The 21014-nt window shown below is 43.4% G+C and overlaps 1 protein-coding gene across 1 annotated transcript in view; it reads left to right on the top strand.

Moving 5' to 3' along the window:
• LOC124743364 (early growth response protein 4) overlaps window positions 1–15382 on the top strand; it is a 46098-nt gene extending 30716 nt beyond the window's left edge. The window contains exon 2 of the mRNA XM_047248840.1: window positions 11040–15382. Coding sequence (XP_047104796.1) covers window positions 11040–12451 — 1412 coding nt within the window. The 3' untranslated portion in view covers window positions 12452–15382. The remainder of the gene's footprint in view (window positions 1–11039) is intronic.
• The last annotated feature ends 5632 nt before the right edge of the window (window positions 15383–21014 follow it).

Here is a 21014-nt window from a genome sequence, read left to right as displayed (position 1 = left end):
CCTCTCATTCCGCTGCTAATTTCTACATCCTCGAACTACAACTTTCTCATCCCTCTTCAAACAACTCTAATACTCCCTCTGACTTAAGCAACAGCTCAGTTTATGCCGTTTTTTGCTTATCTATATTACTAAAGAGCTAACCCAGGGTACGATCCCAGTTACAAGTTCGTTTACAAAAGGCCTCTATGGGCCATAATAATTAGCTTTTTAATATCTCATACAACATACAGGTGGCAGTGGTAAAATACAGGGAGCGAAAGGCTATTTACAATTTGTGCAGATGGCAGTTATAAGAGTCGAGGGGCATGGAAGGGAAGCAGTGGTTGGGAAGGGAGTGAGACAGGGTTGTAGCCTATCCCCGATGCTACTCAAACTGTATATTGAGCAAGCAGTAAAGGAAACATAAGAAAAATTCGGAGTAGTAATTAAACTCCATGGAGAAGAAATAAAAACTTTTAGGTTCGCCGATGACACTGTAATTCGGTCAGAGACAGCAAAGGACCTGGAAGAGCAGCTGAACGGAATGGAAGTGTCTTGAAAGGAGAATATAAGATGAACATCAACAAAATCAAAACGAGGATAATGGAATGTAGTCGAATTAAATCGGGTGATGCTGCGGGAATTAGATTAGGAAATGAGACGCTTAAAGTAATAAATGAGTTTTGCTATTTGGGGAGCAAAATAACTGATAATAGTCGACGTAGAGAGGATATAAAATGTAGACTAACAGTGGCAAGGAAGCCTTTCTGAAGAAGAGAAAATTGTTAACATCTAGTATAGATTTAAGTATCAGGAAGTCTTTTCTGAAAGTATTTGTATGGAGTGTAGCCATGTATTGAAGTGAAACGTGGGCAATAAATAGTTTAGACAAAAAGAGAAAAGAAGCTTTCGAAATGTGGTGCTACAGAAGAATGCTGAAGATTAGATGGGTAGATCACATAACTAATGACGAGGTATTGAATAGAACTGGGGAGAAGAGAAATTTGTGTCATAACTTGACTAGGAGAAGAGATCGGTTGGTAGGACATATTCTGAGGCATCAAGGGAGCACCAATTTAGTAAATTTAGTATTGGAGGGCAGCGCGGAGGGTAAAAATCTGAGAGGGAGACCAAGAGATGAATACACTAAGCAGATTCAGAAGGATGTAGGTTGCAGCAGGTACTGGGAGATGAAGAGGTTTGCACAGGATAGAGCAGCATGGAGAGCTGCAGAAAACCAGTCTTCGGACTGAAGACCACAACAACAACAACAAAACCACAGTGAATTTCAAATATTACGGAGAAACTATGTATATTTCCTGATAAAGCATAACACATGGCGCGCAAACTACCCAGACTATATTCGTCCGTTATTTGAGAATGAGGGCACTTAGCGATTGAAGCAAATATTTCACGCTGACATCCCCACTAAATAATGAAAGGAAAAACGATTATTTCTTGCTTCATTTTAGCTATTCGTGCGGTAAAACTTCGGCTTAAGACACGACGTTCTAATTGATTACTAATTTTATTCGCAACACAGTTTTCAGACAGTATCCACATATACCAATGAATGTGCCTGCAGACTTATATTATTATAAGGCACATAGTTCGGTAGATATGGCGTTTTCTACGTGGGAGATCGATTCTTTAAAGAATCTGCCGTGAGGGTTTACTGATCAAGAGTAATGGAAACCTAGTCTCTGTCAGTATTCTATATCTCGACGCTTATCCTCCGCTAGCTACTGAAATGCGCTAAGAAACAGAACACAAACTAAAGCAGAGTTCTGGTTCGGCATTCATGCCTGCACTCTTCTTCTTTCGTTGGCAAAGGACTGAGCTCGTATGGCACCGTGCTCAGCCCAATCAAAGCTTAATTCAGCCAGTATTTCACCTCCTACGTTATAAAATGCTACTACTATTAGTGCAATTGCATGCGGAGTTCTTGTGTTTGATTCCAGGTACTGTCAAGTATCTTTCCTTGTTGGACTAGAACGGGATGCACGACCTCGTTAATAGTGAAGTTTCTTGAATGAAGAGTAGCGGACGCTAGGTGGGGAGTCCGAAAGAGTGGTATGCTGACCACATACCTCTCTACATTGTGTCCACAAACGCCGTAGGTAGAACAACACACGGCAGGCGGTCAGTTAACTTTTAATGACTTGCAATGTTTGGTACTGCAACGTGAATTCATGTATGAAACTGTACTTCCATTAATTTTGAAACGCTGACATTTCACATGGTAGGACATGCGCTAAGACATTAGGAAATAATTTCTGAGCCGTCCGCTGTGGTCGAGAGGTTCGAGGCGCTTCAGTCCGGAACCACACGGCTACTACGGTCGCAGGTTCGAATCCTGCCTCGGGCATCGGTGTGTGTGATGTCCTTAGGTTAGTTAGGTTTAAGTAGTTCTAAGACTGCGGGCCTGGTGACCTCAGATGTTAAGTCCCATAGTGCTTAGAGCCATTTGAACCAATAATTTCTGTGGTACTATAGGAAGTTGTAGAGAGTAATGTGTAAGAGAAGGCAGAGATTAGAATATATCCAATAAATAATTGAAGAAGTTGGGTGGAAATGCTTCTCCGAGATGAAGAGGTTGGCCCACGAGAGAAAATCGTGGCAGACTGTATCACACTAAGACAGTTCAAAGGAACAAAAAGTGTTAGAGTCTTACAATAAAGCAGGACACTGTTCTACCAAACGTTGTCACATCTCGATCTAGTAACCGCTACTTCTCGTTCAAGAGCCTTCTCGATAAACGAGATCATGAATCGAGTGCACCAAGGAAAAATACTTGTCTGTACTGTTTTTATTGCGCATTTCAGTAGCTAGAGAAGGATGAAGCGTCAAGAAACAGAATAATAGGAGAGAGTAGATCTTCTCTAGAGCGGATAAACAACAAACAGCTTGGGTCTAGTTTTTGCACCAGTCACAGGGAGCATTAGAATGGTTGAAATGGAGCTGGGAAAACTGTAGTGCTATAAAATGGGAGGCAAGACTAAACAGATTGGCAAAAGAAGAAGTCTAATAGCTCGAAGATGTACAGTTTGTGTATATGTATAGCAAGACGGAACTAAGTAGACGCCACAAATAGGAATCATGTGTATTCAGGAAATACAAAGTTTCTACATCATTATGAGCCATGGAATCTTATTTACCATCTTAGCGTGAAATCCTGTACTTTGCCATCCTCAAAGCTGCGGCCAGTTCTACTGCTTGTAAAGGAACTTCTGCTGAAATGTTCATAGCCTTCAAGTAACCTACAGCCGCTGATGGGTCGTAAAAAAAGCTTCTAAAAGCGGTTTCATAGTCGCGAAACAGCACTCACCGTTTGCCTGCAATAGCACGCTACACGCCTAGGTCATGATATCCGCCAGCTGCGATAACCCTGCCTCAGTCCTGCCGTGTCACTGCGAGGTAGGGGGAAGGGAAACTATTTTGGATCCGTGATGCAATTAAAGCACACACACATACAGGCACAGAGTTCACTGATAAAAAGTTACGTAGCGGTTTACGTCACTATTCTTGGCGAAGCCGCAAGAAGTCAGCCGGAGGAGATAAGAGAGAGGAACGTTGAGCTGTTCTAATGTCACGCCAAGGACACCCGTGCCAGTAGTTATCTGAGCGACAACGGGGCGTCTCAAGAAACCGTGGATCACTACTCTTCCCCGAGATCTCGCGGGCGTTGGTTCTACCGCAGGAAGTTCGAGACCTTCCTCTGACAAGTTTAGGCGACTAATATAAGCCAATGTGTCTGAAAACGTACCTACCCTTGATCTCCTCCGTCGAATTCTGTGATGGTCACCTCAAACAGGCCGAGGCACAATTTCTAGTTTATCTTTGTATACGTTGATTAGCGTTCTCTTCCGGCGAATTTTACGCCAATTTTTAAGTTCGACTCTTCTATACAATATGTTACAGCAGACTGTGAGTGAATACACAGATTTGTTGCAAAAATGAATAACGAAGATATTGCTTCCCATAATTTCAGCCAGTTTCAGATACACTTTCTTTAGCCGTCAGTGGCGCCTTAAGAAATACATCTTGATACAGCTGGCAGTGAAAGTGAGAAATTCCTTGCGTATCCTTTTTTTTTTTTTTTTTGGTAAGCCAGTACTGCACACGAAAGTGATTCAACGAGTGGTTATATAAGGGATACTCGCTCCTTGTTTATTTCGTTACGCGCGGAAAATTATGAAAGTCTCATATCAACTGTCGGTTCGACATTGTGTTGCGACAAAAAGCTGTGCTTTACTTGCCTTGATGAGTATCGAACGCCCCTCTTTCCTTCTTTGGAAGGAGACCGCGCGCGCCTGAGTGTGTGTGTGTGTGTGTGTGTGTGTGTGTGTGTGTGTGTGTGTGTGTGACGATCACTTTCACAGTTTTGGGATGGTACGACGGGCGAGTTAACAAGTAAGGCAAAAATGCCGTAGTCGTAGGACGGGTTATGCAACGAAAAGATAGATTTGATCTACGAATGCAGAGATAAGCCTTTTAAGTGCCCCGTGGGGAGCGAAAGGTTGTAGAGTAACAGGTAATAGATGTTTAAAGAAAGTATTTTTCACGTAACAGTAAGAGGCCCTAATAAATGAAACCATTATATGCTAGCCCGCTAGTTTCGATCGAAACGATCGGCGCAGGCAACATAAAACTGTTATAGCAGCTTATATGGCATTACTTCCGTTGTGGCGTAAATAAAAAAATGTGATGGCAAACAGGCTGCTATAACGATTTTGTGTTACTTGAAAGCGATCAGTGCGACAGATGGCTCTGAGCATTATGGGACTTAACATCTATGGTCATAAGTCCCCTAGAACTTAGAACTACTTCAACCTAACTAACCTAAGGACATCACACAACACCCAGTCATCACGAGGCAGAGAAAATCCCTGACCCCGCCGGGAATCAGTGCGACAGAAACCGGTGGCTTGTTTTATTATTAGCTCTTGGTGTTGTATAAAAATAAAGTTCTTGAAATATTTACGAGTTTCGGGGCAACACGTGCACGGTATAAACACGTAATGGGGTTCATTGTAACAAGGTGTCGAAATAAAATATGTTTTCTCCTAATACACATGAATTTGCTGCACGATTTTCTCCAGTGAAAGGGAAAGCTGTGCTATATGAGGTATCTGTGAGATCGTGATATCGACAGCGGGGCACAGGCCATGTAGGGAACGTAAAGAGAAGGAAGGCTGTGTAGCTGTGGCCTTTGCAGCTTTCCTCTGGTTTGTGCGGGCCACCTGGACTGACGGCGCTGCGGAGCGCGAACCGTTGGCCCGCCAGAGGCAGCCTTAGTCATCAGCGTTTCCTCAGAGCCGCCAGAGCGGCGACGTCACGCTGTTTCATAACCAACGCCCATTATCGTTCGCGCGGGAAGACGAGCCGAAATCCCAGCGAGGCGCGAGTTCGCGGAACAATCTGCCGACCAGCTAGGTCACTCGCGAGTGTGTCCGTCTACGGCAGGCCCCTCTACAGAGCAGAGGGAAGGCTACTTCGTGGCATTTGTTAATCAGTTGCATCTATTCTAATCGATAGCATAACGGAGCGGGAGAGTCGGTACACTTTTATGTGCACACTGATGATCGCTATTGTTTCTTCTCGGGTCTTATGCAAAATACAGAATGTAGGAACTGTTCTCGTTTCTTCGCAGTAGAAAAAGAAACGTTGCGATTAGGCCCTAAAGACTACGCGATGCCTACCCGCTACCGTGTCACATAAGCCAAGTCGACTGGATGACTTATCAGGAGCATATTGGTGTAATAATGCTAATCCGCCGTTCTCAGCTCTCCGAATTTGGCAGCCGATGCTTCTTTTCCAAATGACAAATTTTTCGTCACTAGGATTCGCAGTCATATAGAACTTCTTAAATATGCATCACCGTTGCCTTAAGCTGATAAAGTATTTACTCACAGATGTCAGATATTTTTAAAATTTTAACATGCAGCTAACACATTTCTTTTTCTGGACACAACTGCCGAAAAGATACTGATACACTGTGGAGCATGGCCAAAAGAAAATTTCGTTCACATCGCGTAAACTATAATCTACATCTCAAGGTAAGATGTGGTGATAAGATAGCTACGTCCAGGAATCTCCTTGTCGTGATAAAGGGATTACACTACAAGGATAGTACCGAAGAAGTGTTTCTGGTTTTTCTCGTCAGAATGCTACTTCAAGCTTTCGAATTCAACTATATGGTGAGTTATGTGGCGTCAAGTTATTCCTGAGTTACAGGTCTTCAAATTCGCTATTTCTTTGGTAGATGATTTGTCGGTATGTGCATTTATTACTAACACACGAGTGTATTTTATTTATAGTACAAGGACTTTCTTCTCAGTGACAAACACCGCGAGTATCTTCCTTAATATTATTTGTCTTTATTTTTATTGCAATGGTGGGCGTACCAGATCGAGCAGCACAGAAATAAATGCACTTCTTAGTGCCTCTAGGCACGAATACATTTATGTCGAGTGTGAGTACTCTGATTTGCAGTGTGAAGAAAGTAATTGAATCTCACATGCGTCATTCCACCATCATTTGCTTGGCGGATCTAATGTGATATAGTGTAGTACCACGCTTCTTAAAGAAGATCGCTTCTATTATCGTATGTATGTAAATTCCTATTTACCGCGGATTTCGTGTCTAGGAAAGCGGGTGTTCGAGTAAGAGACATAAAAACTACCCCGAGCTTCATTATTTTGAATTCAGAAATCCGTACTAAACAACAATGAGAACTTATGACAAAATCTTCTGCACACTGAACAGTGACTTCTGAAGCAATTTTAGTCACTTTGTCTTCTCGAAATCAGATCATCCCTCATGACTGATTTAGTGTATTAGTTGATGGCAAAGGTAAAGATGCCCTCAGTCCGGAGAATGTTGTAAACACCTCTGTACTTTACTATCCTTGGACCTTGGTCAACTGTGACATTTGAACGGCTTCACACTAGTTATAGAGGAATCTACCGTTTAACGAACACCCCGAATATTGAATGTTTTCACTTATACAAATCGTTTTCGGAGGTAAAATCGCTATACAACAGAAAATATACTACGTCTGACTCACAACTGAACCAGAACCTTTCAATTTGTGACCTGGTATTCATTTTGCCATCATGTCACAGATGACTTATTGATGAGATATTTACCTCGATTTTGCGTCACCCACTCTCCCTGTGAAGAGTTCATACTGCACGTGAAGACATTTCTAAAAAAAGTATCTCATTATTTTATGGTCATCACTCTGTAAAGTCACAGAAAAAGTGCAGCACGTAAGGTTTTTGACTGACCGAGTTTCTCAAAAAGTCTTGCTAATGTATTTCGTAGGCTGCCCGTTACGCTTAAGTGATGCGACGTGTCATGTTCAGCTGCTCAGTTTGTGTATCCCTGTGAAAGAATGCTAAGAGCCTTCCAATAAGTGTCTCCGAATGGAGGAATGGCCTGGCCGTTGCGCCAGACTAACTACTGTTGACCTCTGACTTCAAATTAAGGCACTTTATGACCCAAGGCTGAGCTATAAGGCGCGTCCCAGAGGCGTGCAGGCGCAGAGATGGGACATGCCGGCTGAACAAGACAGCACCCGCCTCAAACTGCGCTTTGTGTACCTGCTGGGTCGAAAATTAATGAGACCCTGCATAAATCGCCTTCCGTAGTGGTTATGTCCCGGCACGCGCAGCTAACACGCCGGGGATTTGCATATGAATGCTTCCAGGTTGCATAAACTGTAATGTGTGGGTACGACCGACGAGCGAATACAATAAACCGATGCTACATTCAACAGGAATGGCTATTCAGCAAGTGCGCTTGTTGTATTCACCTTATGGAAGGTGCACACATGCACACGCCATTTCATCGCTTAGGAATCACAGCACGGCCTGGAGATAATAACACCAGTGACACACGTTCGTTACAAAGTCGGCGTGCAGCAGACATTACAGGGGAAGGTCCGGGTTCGAATCCAGCTCTGGAAGTTTTATTGCTGCATACACTTTGCTGAAGAGGGAAAGATTAATTTTATGTGAAACCCCTCGAGCTGTGGCTGAGCCGTCCTCTTCCATATCATTTGTAAGAGTTCCTGCGAAGTGTGAGACGTATTCCCACATTACAGTTTTGTTTGACGAAGACTCATTTTCGGAAGGTTCGGCTAGTACGAGCGTTCTCATGGAGAGGCGAAAGCCATGGTTCCAGTCCCTAGACAGCACACATTTTTTAACTTCTAAATACTCTCATTATGGGAAGAAATTTCTCAATTATTGGGCACCCATTTTCATCATCACTCTTTAAAGCTAATTTATTTTTCCAATACTGAAGGCAGGAAGTTAGGAAGTTCTTTTGTTAACACACTATGGCTGTAATGTGTCGAAAGATTATTACTTTCCGACTGTCGTAGAACATCAGGAGATGTGAAAAAAGCAATAGTAAACAAAAAGAATCGTAAAGTCCAGCTGACACTCGGCTTTCGTTTTTGATTAGGGGCAAAATATTGCTAACAGACTGTTCAAAAATGGCTCTGAGCACTATGGGACTTAACATCTGTGGTCATCAGTCCCCTAGAACTTAGAACTACTTAAACCTAACTAACCTAAGGACATCACACACATCCAAGCCTGAGGCAGGATTCGAACCTGCAACCGTAGCCGTCGCGCTGTTCCAGACTGAAGCGCCTAGAACCGCTTGGCCACAGCGGCCGGCCGCTAACAGACTGTCCTCTGGAGTCCACAAGGTAATCGTTTAATCGTCTGCAGGCTTTCCACATATTTTCGAAGCATCATCATGATGATTATCAGCTTGTGCGTCCTTCACTGCAACCACTTTTCTTTGATTTATGCTGTCATCAGTTCTCGTTAATTTATGAATTATTTTTTCCGTCAGTAAATTCTATTTTGTTTCTTTGCCTCACCTTGTATTTATTTCCCAAATATTTTTGCTGTCTAGCATATTACTTAAAAACTTAATTTGTCTGACTAAACGTCTGAATAGTTTCTTTTCTTTCTTTTTAATATTTGGTATGATGTTTCTTCGCTGGTTAATCTCTTTCAAAACATCTCATTCGATTCCGATTCTATCCGGGCGGTCCTCGATTGCCATCTCCAAAGCCAAATTTCCGTCTCTTCTAAGCGCTCTCCGTTTACAACAGTGTCCAGCTTTCACTTTTTCCAAATTTACGTATTCACAAAATATCGCCTTTTCTGTACTAAATCTTTTCGTTTTATATAGAAACAACATCGGAGTTGAGGTATTTTATTTTTATTTTAGGGTTCAGTGAGTAATCGAGCCTGACGAGTCACCTAGCAACAAGAGCAGCGTAAGGAATAAATATTGATTAAATTCACCAGACCCCTAGGAGATAACTGTTACCCAATTCCAGTGGTCAGTGCAGGTACCGGGCTCCGACATATCTAAAGCACACTATTTCTCGCAACGCAGTGACCGGCTTTCTACACCACTGTTGCACTCTTGTAGTCCCCGGAGCGCTTCTGGGGCGAGGACGGTCAGTGATCCTGGAGGGCAGAGCCCGGTAGCCGAGCAGCCTGGCGGCTCAGCGTCCCGCGCCGCGTCACTCGCGGATCTGACGCCAAGGTCGGCGCGTCACGGCTGGTGGCTGCGGCCCGCGGCCCAGTTCCGCATCCCCTTCACCCGCTTACCGGCAGCCCGACCGTCTGGCTGGTTGGCACTCTGTTTTCGAGACACCACCAGTGACGGACGTTCACATGTGCCACAGGTCGGAACTAAGACGCTTGGGCTCCTAACCAACAGCAGAGGTGCTGACCCGATATTTTCTTCTCCTGGAACCACAGTTTTGTTTTGATATGGAGACCACCTCCGTAACCGAATGGCGCGGAAACCACCGGGTTCGATTCTCGGTACCTACTCGGATTTTTCTGGTACAGGGAGGTCTGGGACGAAGTCTACTCAGACTTGTCGGGCCAAATGAGGAGCTGTTTGAGTAATAAAATCCGCGACATCATCTGGATTCAACTACTGGTAATATTGGATGGAAGGACTGGCAACATACTTATCAAATTTCCCACGATCACAGATCGCCTCAAGTACCACCTTGTAGACAGCAGCTGGTCAGTCGGAACAGGCCTAAGACCTAATGGCGTTCACTCGTACATCACTGGGACAGCACTAAAATGGATGAGTAGGATGTTGAGTCCCGTCGATGACGAGATCCTTAGAGACTGAGCGTCAATTCTCACTGTGGAAGAGTGAAGGCGAAAACCGGCCGTCTTTCATCGAAATGAAGTATCCAGCGTTCAGCGATAACGGAATTAGGGAAACAATGGAGAACTGAAGTCAAAATTCAAAATCCTGTCCTCCCGAAAGCGTGGCCAGTGCCGTAATCACTGCACCACCTCGCTCGGTAGTCATTAGATATGTTACCAGTTTCGATTTCCACGACTTAATTAATTTTTCTGACGAAGTGGCCTGATCGTCTGAAGATGGCAAGAAGTCGTCTTGCCGAAATATCGCACCTTTTGGACGACGCTACCCTGCTGAATACCCAAGAAATTTTCAATATATTATAGTGAAAAGAGATCGGTGGCAGAGGGGAAACTTTACACAGAAAAACTAATTTTACTTCACAGAAAGGAATACACTAAGGAACCAGTGAGGGAATATTTCAACAGTGAAGAAACGCGTTATTTACTTTCTAGTAAAACATTACGGTTCCGTTATAGCAACCGAGACATGTACAGCTACCCAATCACATTTATGACGCTCGCACGACATCTCAGGACGGAATGTAAACAACTCGTCGTCCACTCTACAACAGTATTCCTTTCATCATACGTTGCTGTAGACTAGTTCTTAAACCTGCACATTGCCTGCCACTTAACATCTTTATTTATGATCAATGTTCGCAGTTTTTCTTCTCCAATTCAATGCTGTTTTCCGAAACTCGTCGTCGACTTTACGTTAAACCTTCTTCCTTTTTCTAAAGACAGCAGTATCGGTTACAGTACTGAACGAAAAGATATCGCCGAATGTTAATAATGGCGACGGCAAGAGAGGCAGTAAGCTAATGGCGCGTCACCGTTGTGCTGTTGCAGGTTCGTTGGACCCCGAGGAGCTGTCGCTGGAACCCTCCGCTGCTGGAACGCCGTCAGCCGCGACCGCGAGTCCCGCCCTCGTCGACGCCAAGCCGGAGGCGCGCCTCAGCCCGGAGCCGGGCACGAGCGCCGCCCCCGCGCCCTCCTCCGCCCCCGCCTCCGCCTCCGCCGCCACGCCGGACGAAGAGTCGAGCAACACCGCCGGCAGCACCATGTACCCCGGATCACAGGGCAGGGTCAGCTACAGGGGCATCTTCACGGCCACCGCGAGCGACCAGTGGCTGACCGACAAGCTGGCGCAGCAGCAGCAGCAACAGCAGCAACAACAGCAGCAGCAGCAGCAGTTCTTCGGCCTGGCGCCGCCGCAGTCGTACCCCGGCAGCCCGGCCAGCGGCGCGTACGAAGATGTGCGGACCCAGCAGCAGCAGCAAGCGGAGCTGCTGGGGCTGTCCATGGACAACCTACCGCTGAAGCAGCCGCCCGGCTACCCCAGCTGCGTCAGCGACGTCTCGCAGCAGCCCGAGCTGTACGGCCGGCCGTCGGGCAAGTACCCCTGGCTGGAGCAGCAGGAGTACGCCGCGGCGGCAGCGGCGGCGGGACCCTCCGGGCTCGTCCCCAAGCAGGAGCCGCCCACCTCCGCCGCCGCCGCGGTGGTCGCCGCCGCCGCGGCCGCCGTCTTCGGCGGCGACGTCCAACAGCCGCCGTCGGCGCAGGGCAACGGCGGCGAGCAGACGCAGCGCCCGTCGCAGGCGTATTCCCCTCAGGTGCAGCTCGCCGAGTACAACCCGTCCACCAGCAAGGGCCACGAGATCCTGTCGCAGGTGTACCAGCAGTCGAACGTACCGCTCAAGCTGGTGCCGGTGAAGCCGAGGAAGTACCCCAACCGGCCGAGCAAAACGCCGGTGCACGAGCGGCCGTACGCATGCCCCGTCGAGAACTGCGACCGACGCTTCTCGCGGTCCGACGAGCTGACGAGGCACATCCGCATCCACACGGGGCAGAAGCCGTTCCAGTGCCGCATCTGCATGCGCTCCTTCTCGCGCTCCGACCACCTCACGACGCACATCCGCACGCACACGGGGGAGAAGCCCTTCAGCTGCGACGTCTGCGGCCGCAAGTTCGCGCGCTCCGACGAGAAGAAGCGGCACGCCAAGGTGCACCTCAAGCAGCGCATGAAGAAGGAGAGCAAGCTGGTGACGAGCACGTCGACGGCGCAGCAGCAGCAGCAGCAACAGCAACAGCAGCAGCAGCAGCAGCAGCAGCAGCAGGCGCTGCACCACCACCACCACCTGTCGCACCACCACCACGGCCACCCGCACGGCCACCACCCCCACGCACACGGCCACGCGTCGACGAGCGGCATGCAGCAGGTGGAGGACGCTCTGGCGCTGCCGGTCACGACGTCACTTTGAGCCCCACCTGCCGGCTCTGCAGCCGGGCCACCACCACCACCGCCACCATCACGAGCCGACGGCGAAGTCGAGGCCGAGGCCGAGATCGACTCCGAACCCGAACACGAATCCGAACCCGGAGCCGAAACCGAAGGCGACCCCGAACCGAGGGCGGAGCCCGCCGCCCGCCTGTCGCCGGTTCCCACCGACACCCCCGCCCCTCGTCTCGTCTCTTCGCCCTCTGCGTCCGTGATCCACCTCTTCTCCGACTCCGTCAACCACTTGTGGGTGTACAGGTTCAGGAGCGTCATTCTCATCGTTCTCGTCGTCGACTTGGCGGCCGACGACAACGGAAATGAGACTGAGGACGCAAACGGCGCCGCAGACGCTTAAAAATAAACGCGAGAATCTTTTCCCACCCCTTAAGCGCCCCCCGAAAGTGTCGGAACCATACAAACACTTTACCGCGTTGTAATGGAGCGAACTACGCTACTCCGGAAATTCCGTGTGTAACAAACAGTTCACTCGCTTCTTTTCGTCAATTTGGAGAGAAGAAAATATATCTGAATTGATGTTGTTGTAAATGTGTGTGTACGTGTAAACTATTATTGTTGTCGTTTCATATATGTAATGTCTATACAAGAGACTCGATGACTGTGGAGAAGTTTCCCCCTTCTTCGACGAAAACAGAGAGAGATGGGCTCGACGGAAGGCGCTGTGCTGCATTTTTTTTTTCTTTTCCTTCTCGGAAGAACCCTGTGGCTGTGTGTGTGTGCAAAAATCGCGCCCTGCCACGGCAGTCCTATTTTTGTACAAGTTTCATTTGCTAATCGGATCTTTACAGTTTCTGACATGCCGTGTGTAATAATCCGTGCTTTAAGTTGTTTTAATGCCAGCCGGTTTGCGGCTTTAACATGTATAGAGAGAGAGAGAAACAAAATAACAAAATGGCTTTAATTAATTGAGTAAGGTGAACAAGTAAGAAAAAGAAGAATAAGCTGTTGTATTTACATTTTTGTAACTGTTACATACTTGAAGTGTTGCCAAATAACAAATGTTTTATCACAAAACAACATTCCGTAAATTAGATTTTTTTACACAAAAGGAAATTAGTGTCCTTTTTTATTTTAAAGAAACAGTTGGCTAAGTGTGTATAAAAAAAGAGGTTGTTCAAATTACCTGTGGTTGTAAATTTTTTAAAAGTCTAAATTAATGTTGATGTGGTCGTTTTTACTAGCTACAGTCATACACGCACAGATGGTGGAGAAAGACGCATTGTTTTTTGCGAACAGGCCGGCGTAGCCGGGAACTTGCCTTATTAAAATTCTGCATTCATATCCAGAGTGTTTAGCATCAGTAGCGAGCCAAACTGTCCCCAGTCCGTGGCCACAGAGATTTTCAACTAGCGCTGTCAATGTTGTAACTAGGAAAGGCTCTCTGTGTTTCTATCAGAATTTACCATTCCACGAGAGTTACTGATCTTGTAGAGAAAACACCTACAGGTTCCATGCATACCGTTAGTAGTTTGGCTCCAGTACATTGGGCTATTCACTGTTGTAAAATACATTCATTCACTTCATTTAGCTGTGCAGGTAACGTTAAGTGTTAATGATCAATTTATCACCCTTAACCCATTCTTACGCTATGTAATTAGTGCGGTACCGATCCTTCTTCCGTGTCTGAGCGTCACCTATTGGAAAGTCTTCATGGTGCCTCTCAGCTACAGTGGCTAGTTACCGTTCTGTGGTCACGGACGTGCACTGCAAAATATTTCCGATCTCGTTTAGTTAGTGCATCAAACCTGAGAGAGTCGTGCATAAGTGTGTGTGAACTAGCTTGCTCCATCTGCCCCAGTCTCACAATACATGTTCGAGATGAATAACTTTCTGTTTCCACTCTGACAACAAATTGTAGCTGAAATTCTTACACTCTATTTCCCTTTCTAAAGACTGCCGTAGGTTGGCAATAGCGAGCTTTAACTTGCCCCGTGTGGTTTCTGGATTAATTCATACTTGTACGAATGTGCGTCATGCGTGTAAACAGTTTCATGTCAATTTGCACCCCTTCACAAGCTCATGTGTGTGTTGATGAAGCTTTAACCAAAGTCGCGATGGATCTCTGCTTCTTCTCATCCCAAACACAACGATGCTAAGCAGACTGGCTATTAAAAAGAGTACAGGATAGAAGGTTAGATAGAAAAGAAAGTTTTTCGTATCGTGTTGCAGTTGTTATGGTGGAACTTTAACCACCCGAAAAAAAAGAAGTGTACAAATTTTAGGCCTAAAATGCCATAGTAGCCAAATAAAAGGGATTAAAATCGTCGAAATGTGTATATATATATATACATATACTAAAACTGAACTGTAAATAAATTATCTCTTTAAAAGTGTAATATTGTTGACCTATTTCTTCTGACTGCTGTTACTATTGCCACACTTGGCCTCCACTACCCGTGTTTCTAACTGTTGTACAGAAAAAATCATATATTAATTCCGCGTTACGTGGTTTAATTGTTAACATGTGCTTAGTGAAGATGATGTATTTTCGTGAAAGAAATTGTGAAACTTAATATTTTAAATGTGAACAGTGTTTTATTGTCACAACACACCGAAAAATTTATGCTGCAGAAACCTCGATCCTCCTTGTCAAATAATTCTGTTACTCGTCACAATCTATGCAGGTTATTGAAATCTCTCGTGAGGCTGTTTTTATAAATGTGATATTTGGAAACGAAAGAATTGATGAATTTAAAATGAACATGTATCTATTATAAATAGTGAAACACTCACTCAAAATATTTATTTGTACATTCTCCTGTCTCTGAGCATTAGATGTACAAGTTGATGTTTTCTATATGATCACTTTAAATGGCTGTAATGTGTTGTTACAATGCGATGGGAGAATATGTTGTCAAATTTAAAAAAAATGAATATAAATGCTGAACTAAAAATATTTTCCTTGTATTCTTAATACCCCTTAACTTCCTAAACCTCTCAGTAAAAGTTAAAAAGTTCTGATTAGCAACATTACATGGAACAACAATGAGAACTGTGGCAAAAAAAGAGTGAATCAAAATAAATAGGGTACGTTAAAAACTGTCGAGAAACATACAAGTAAACATCTCAGATATAACATAATTTGTACTCATTGATTTAAACTCACATATCACAGTAAAAGCTGCGACGTACCTGATCAAAAAACGGATCACATTTCATTAAAAAATGTTTACTTTATTGCTATAGACAGGCGTAAGATAAAATAGTGTTTCACTCGGTGGCTACACACACACATACACACACACACACACACACACACACACACACACACACACACACACACACACACACACACAGAGCGTATGGTAGCGACTCAATAGCCAACATGTGCAGGACACGTTAGGAGAAAATAATTAACATTAAATTATCCATCAAGAATCAGTAAGTAATGATTATTAGCTGTTAGTGGAAGGAAGATTACACTTTTACATCCAATTGACGTTAAGATCATTAGAGTCGAAACACAAGTATGGATGACTCAAGCTGAGAGAAATGAACCGGCAGTCTTCTTTTCAAAAGAACAGTGGCACCATTCAGCTTTCTCAATTCGGAGAAACTACAAAATACGTAAATCTGTATTTTTGGTCGGGACTTTGAACCTCTATTCTCCCATACGAACATCACACTGTAATACCAGGCGTTGCGAGACAACAGCCACAGCTGTATCATTCAACAGCACTGTGTCATCCAAACGCCGACTAAAAACCGATGTGTATGCCACACTACACAGGAAACACAAAATACTACCAACTGAACTGGAACACAAAGAGTGAACAAGCATTATGAGAGTTCAAAATCTGCAAAATGATTCGGAAGTTCAAACTCAGACGAATTGCGGAACAATATTCAATCATAACAAAAACTTTGTATTAAAAACAACCAATCAAACAAACCCTCAACAGCTCGAACATTTCGTTCAAAGTTTCAAGTCTATTCGTGCAATATTGTTTTAAAAAGCAGTATCGATCAATAACAAGTTGCAATATAGGCAACCACCACGCAATGCATAACACACATCTTCACTCTAATAGTATTGTGAAAAAACAACATTTTTTCATTTTTCTCACCACTGTGTAGGACAAAGACAAAGAGAAGTGTACAATGGCCAAGACGAACACATAACAACTTATTATAGTAACAGGCACTGATCTATTGTAAAGAACACACAGGAAACGTGATATCAAATAACTAAAATAAAAACAGAAAACCAATAGTTGCAAAACCTGAAAAAATATGAAAAATAAATTTAATGAATCTTTTCAAATTTATTCATATATTTATTGAAGTAACCAAAAACTATTAATTGCAGAAATGGAAGAGAATCGTTGTCATTTTTCAGAAATTATTCAAATATTTTGGAACATATAGCAAAGAAATAAAAAAAAACCGTTCTACACGTTGCCTCACAGATGCAAATACCGTTAATACACACAACATTTTAAAACCTGTGATTAACACAGCATAAATGACGAGTTGTATGTGTGATTTGTTTTATTTCCATCACTAACAAAAAAATTGGAGACTTATTAACAATAATATTGAGAACGATAAACATTGGATGTGAGACGCACATTTCGGGACTACACTGGTGAAAGATGACAGTAAAACCACTAATTTGAGAGGCATATGTATTTCAGCTGCTCCGACCAGAAATATTGTGGTATTGGTAACATCCAGAAAAAGACGTTTGCACACAGAAACAGATATCCAGAAAAATTTGACATTGGCGCCAATCATCACCCGACGCACATCATGGAAACAAATTGCTAAAAGCACGACTAGTAGCAATTTCAGTGTGAAACTGAACGTAATTAATGCACCGTTACAGGCCAGAATTTTGTTAATTCAGAAGAGGATATTGAAGCCAGACATTCGTCATAACATTCTTAAGAGCTGTAGGTAAGCTTCATATTTGTCTATGGCGCAAATGAATAGGCTTAGCTGCAAGAACTATTATATTCCTTTTATACCTATGGTTTTATTTGTCCTGGAAACATTAGGGCCAAAATTAACACTTAATTTCTTTTCCTTGGGTTGTGAAGCGAAAATCTTGTAGGTGCACGATTACGACAATGATATACAATAACCATTAGCTCATTTTACACTGCATTTTACACACATTTTGTACTGCTGGTCCCAAGCAACAAAAATTATTGACTTTAATGTCAATCACCAACATGAGGAATTTTTACTGAAGTACCTAAGGATAAGAATAAAAATGGTAAAACTCATCGAAAATGTAAAATTCAATAAAGTTGGTTTAAAAAGAAAGATATTCATTCCAATCTACGTCATCATCACAATTTCAAAAGCTGGTACCCCACATCAGACAATATGGCGTAAAATTATGAATCCAGCGAGAAATTAAAAGGAAACTATCTTATAAGGAATATGTGAACCAATATATGTATGTGTCTCACCTAACATTAAGTAGCAATACTACTCGTTTAATATCTGAAATGATTTCACACTTTATAAATACTTTAACATCCATATGAGAATTATACGCATAATAAAATCAAACACCTCATGAAAAAGCAATACCTCACTGCCAAAACTTATGACATAATATCTCCATTCAGTTTCACAAAATAGCCATCAACATGACTGAAATTATACTACCGAAGTAGATTCTACAATACTCAACACAAACAACTAACAGCTGGTTAGTTGTTGCTAGGTGGGGTCACTTCAGAGATATGAAGGTCAACTTTATTTTATGGTATGCTATAGTTTGGTACTTATTTTCTGATAGCGGCTATCGAGACGAATCCAGTGATGTTTAACAGTAAGGTCTTTGAAGGTCAACGAAGGTCACAAAGGCGGCATGAACGTCCATTTACAGAAGCTGTTCGAAGTGATGACCATTGGTATCAATGCAGTGCTGCAATCTTCTTCTCATTGATTGAGTGGTAGTCCTCATCACATTCTCTGACAATTCTCTCTCGCATATCTTCAGGTGTAGTTGGAACGTCTTTATTAACCATGTCTCTTATGAATCCCCACAAGAAAAAATCCAGAGGCGTCAAGTCTGGGGAACGAGCTGGCCACTACATCTCCTACGCGTCCAATCCAACGATTTGGGAACTGTCTGCAATTCATTTCTAGCCATCAGCGAAAAATGTGCCGGACACCCATCGTGTTGATACCACATTCTGTTCCTTGTTCTTAAAGGTATTTCTTTCAATAACAGACCTAATGTTTCTTATTGGAAAGTGGTGTACTTCCTACCATTAAGATTTCCTTCGATGAAATAGGGGCTTATTATAATCGTGTCCTCATGAATCCCACACCATACATTCAACGAGCATGGTTTTTGGTGTGCAGCATGCCGCAGACAACATGGAATTTCAGTTGCCCAATAAAGCATTTTATGCAAATTAATATTTCCATAGTTCGTGTATGTAGCCTCATCAGTAAATAAAAAAAATTAATGAATGTGTCATCCCTGTCAATCTTAAGTTGAGCCCGTCGGCAGAATTCAATGTGACGCACACGATCCGTGCCAGTTAATTCTTGGTGGAGACTGATATAGTAAGGATGATATTTATAGCGATGCAGAACACGTATACCAATACTCTTGCTCATGTCAGATTCCCTTGCGATTTGACGCGAACTGACTTACGGATCTCAAACCACAGTGGCAAGAGTACCAATTTCCGTTTCCTCGTTAGTAACTTCTGTTTGCAGGATCTGTTTCCGATGTGTTAAAGAACCAGTTGTCCTCAATTTATCATGTTGTTGTTCTTGTAATCTTCAGTCCAGAGACTCATTTGATACAGCTCTCCATGCTACCCTACCCTGTGCAAGCCTCTTCATCTCCGAGTAACTACTGCAACATACATCCTTCTGAATCTGCTTAGTGTATTCATCTCTTGGGTTACCTCTACGATTTTTACCCTACACGCTTACCACCAATACTAAATTGGTGATCCTTTGATGCCTCAGAACGTGTCCTAACAACCTATGTCTTCTTTTAGTCAGGTTGTGCCACAAAGTCCTCTTCTCTCCAATTCTATTCAGTACCTCCTCATTAGTTACGTGATCTACCCACCTAATCTTAAGCATTCTTCTGTAGCACCACATTTCGAAAGCTTCTATTCTATTGCTGTCTAAAGTATTTATCGTTCCACTTCCATACATGGCTACACTCCACACAAACACTTTCAGAAAAGACTTCATGACACTTAAAACTATACTCGATGTTTACAAATTTCTCTTCTTCAGAAACGCTTTCCTTGCCATTGCAAGCCTAGATTTTACATCCTCTCTACTTCGACCATTATCAGTTATGTTGCTCTTCAAATAGCAAACCTCATCTACTACTTTAAGTGTAGCATTTCCTAACCTAATCCCCTCAGCATCACCTGATTTAATTCGACTACCTTCCATTATTCTCCTTTTGCTTTTGTTGATGTATATCTTATATCCTCATTTCAAGACATGGAACCTCAAAGTTTTTAGTTCTTCTCCATGGATTTTAATTCCTACTCCAGATTTTTCTTTTGTTTCCTTTACTGCTTGCTCAATATACGGATTAAGTAACATCGGAGATGCTACAACCATGTCTTACTCCCTTCTCAACGACTGCTTCCCTTTCATGCTCCTCGACTCTTATAACGGCAGTCTGGTTTCTGTATTTTACCCCTGCCGTCTGCATAATTTGAAAGAGAGTATTCCAGTCAGCATTGTCAAAAGATTTCTCTAAGTCTACAAATGCTAGAAACGTAGGTTTCCCTTTCCTTAATGTATCTTCTAAAATAAGCCGCAGGGTCAGTATTGCCTCGCGTGTTCCAACATTTCTACGGAATCCAAACTGATCTTCTCCGAGATTGGCTTCTACCACTTTTTCCATACGTCTGTAAACAATTCGTGTTAGTATTTTGCAGCCGTGACTTACGAACCTGATAGTTCGATACTTTTCACACCTGTCAACACCCCCTTTCATTGGGATTGGAATTATTATATTCTTCTTGAAGTCTGAGATTATTTCGCCTGTCTCATACATCTTGCTCACCAGATGGTAGAGTCTGAGCATGGCTGGCTCTCCCAAAGCTATTAGTAGCTCAAATGGAATGTTGTCTACTCCCGGGGCCTCCACTTAGATCTTTGAGTGCTCTGCCAAATTCTTCACGCAGTATCATATCTCCCATCTCATATTCATCTACGTCCTTTTCTGTTTCCACAATATTGCCCTCAAGCACATCGCCCTTGTATAGATCCTCTATACACTCCTTCCACCTTCCTGCTTTCCCATCTTTGCTTAGGACTGGTTTTCCATCTGAGCTCTTGATATTCATACAAGTGGTTCTCTTTTCTGCAAAGATCTTTTTAATTTTCCTGTAGGCAGTATCTATCTTACCTCTAATAATATATGCCCCTACATTCTTACATTTGTCCTACAGCCATCCTTGCTTAGGCATTTTGCTCTTCCTATCGATGTCGTTTTTGAAACGTTTGTATTCCTTTTCACCTGCTTCGTTTTCTGCATTTTTATATTTTCTTCTTCCATCAATTAAATTCAATAT

Source organism: Schistocerca piceifrons, chromosome 1, assembly GCF_021461385.2.
Source record: "Schistocerca piceifrons isolate TAMUIC-IGC-003096 chromosome 1, iqSchPice1.1, whole genome shotgun sequence".
NCBI classification, from domain to species: Eukaryota; Metazoa; Arthropoda; class Insecta; order Orthoptera; family Acrididae; genus Schistocerca; species Schistocerca piceifrons.
The sequence above is the reverse complement of the archived record's forward strand: the minus strand, read 5'-3'. Positions and strand labels throughout refer to the sequence as shown.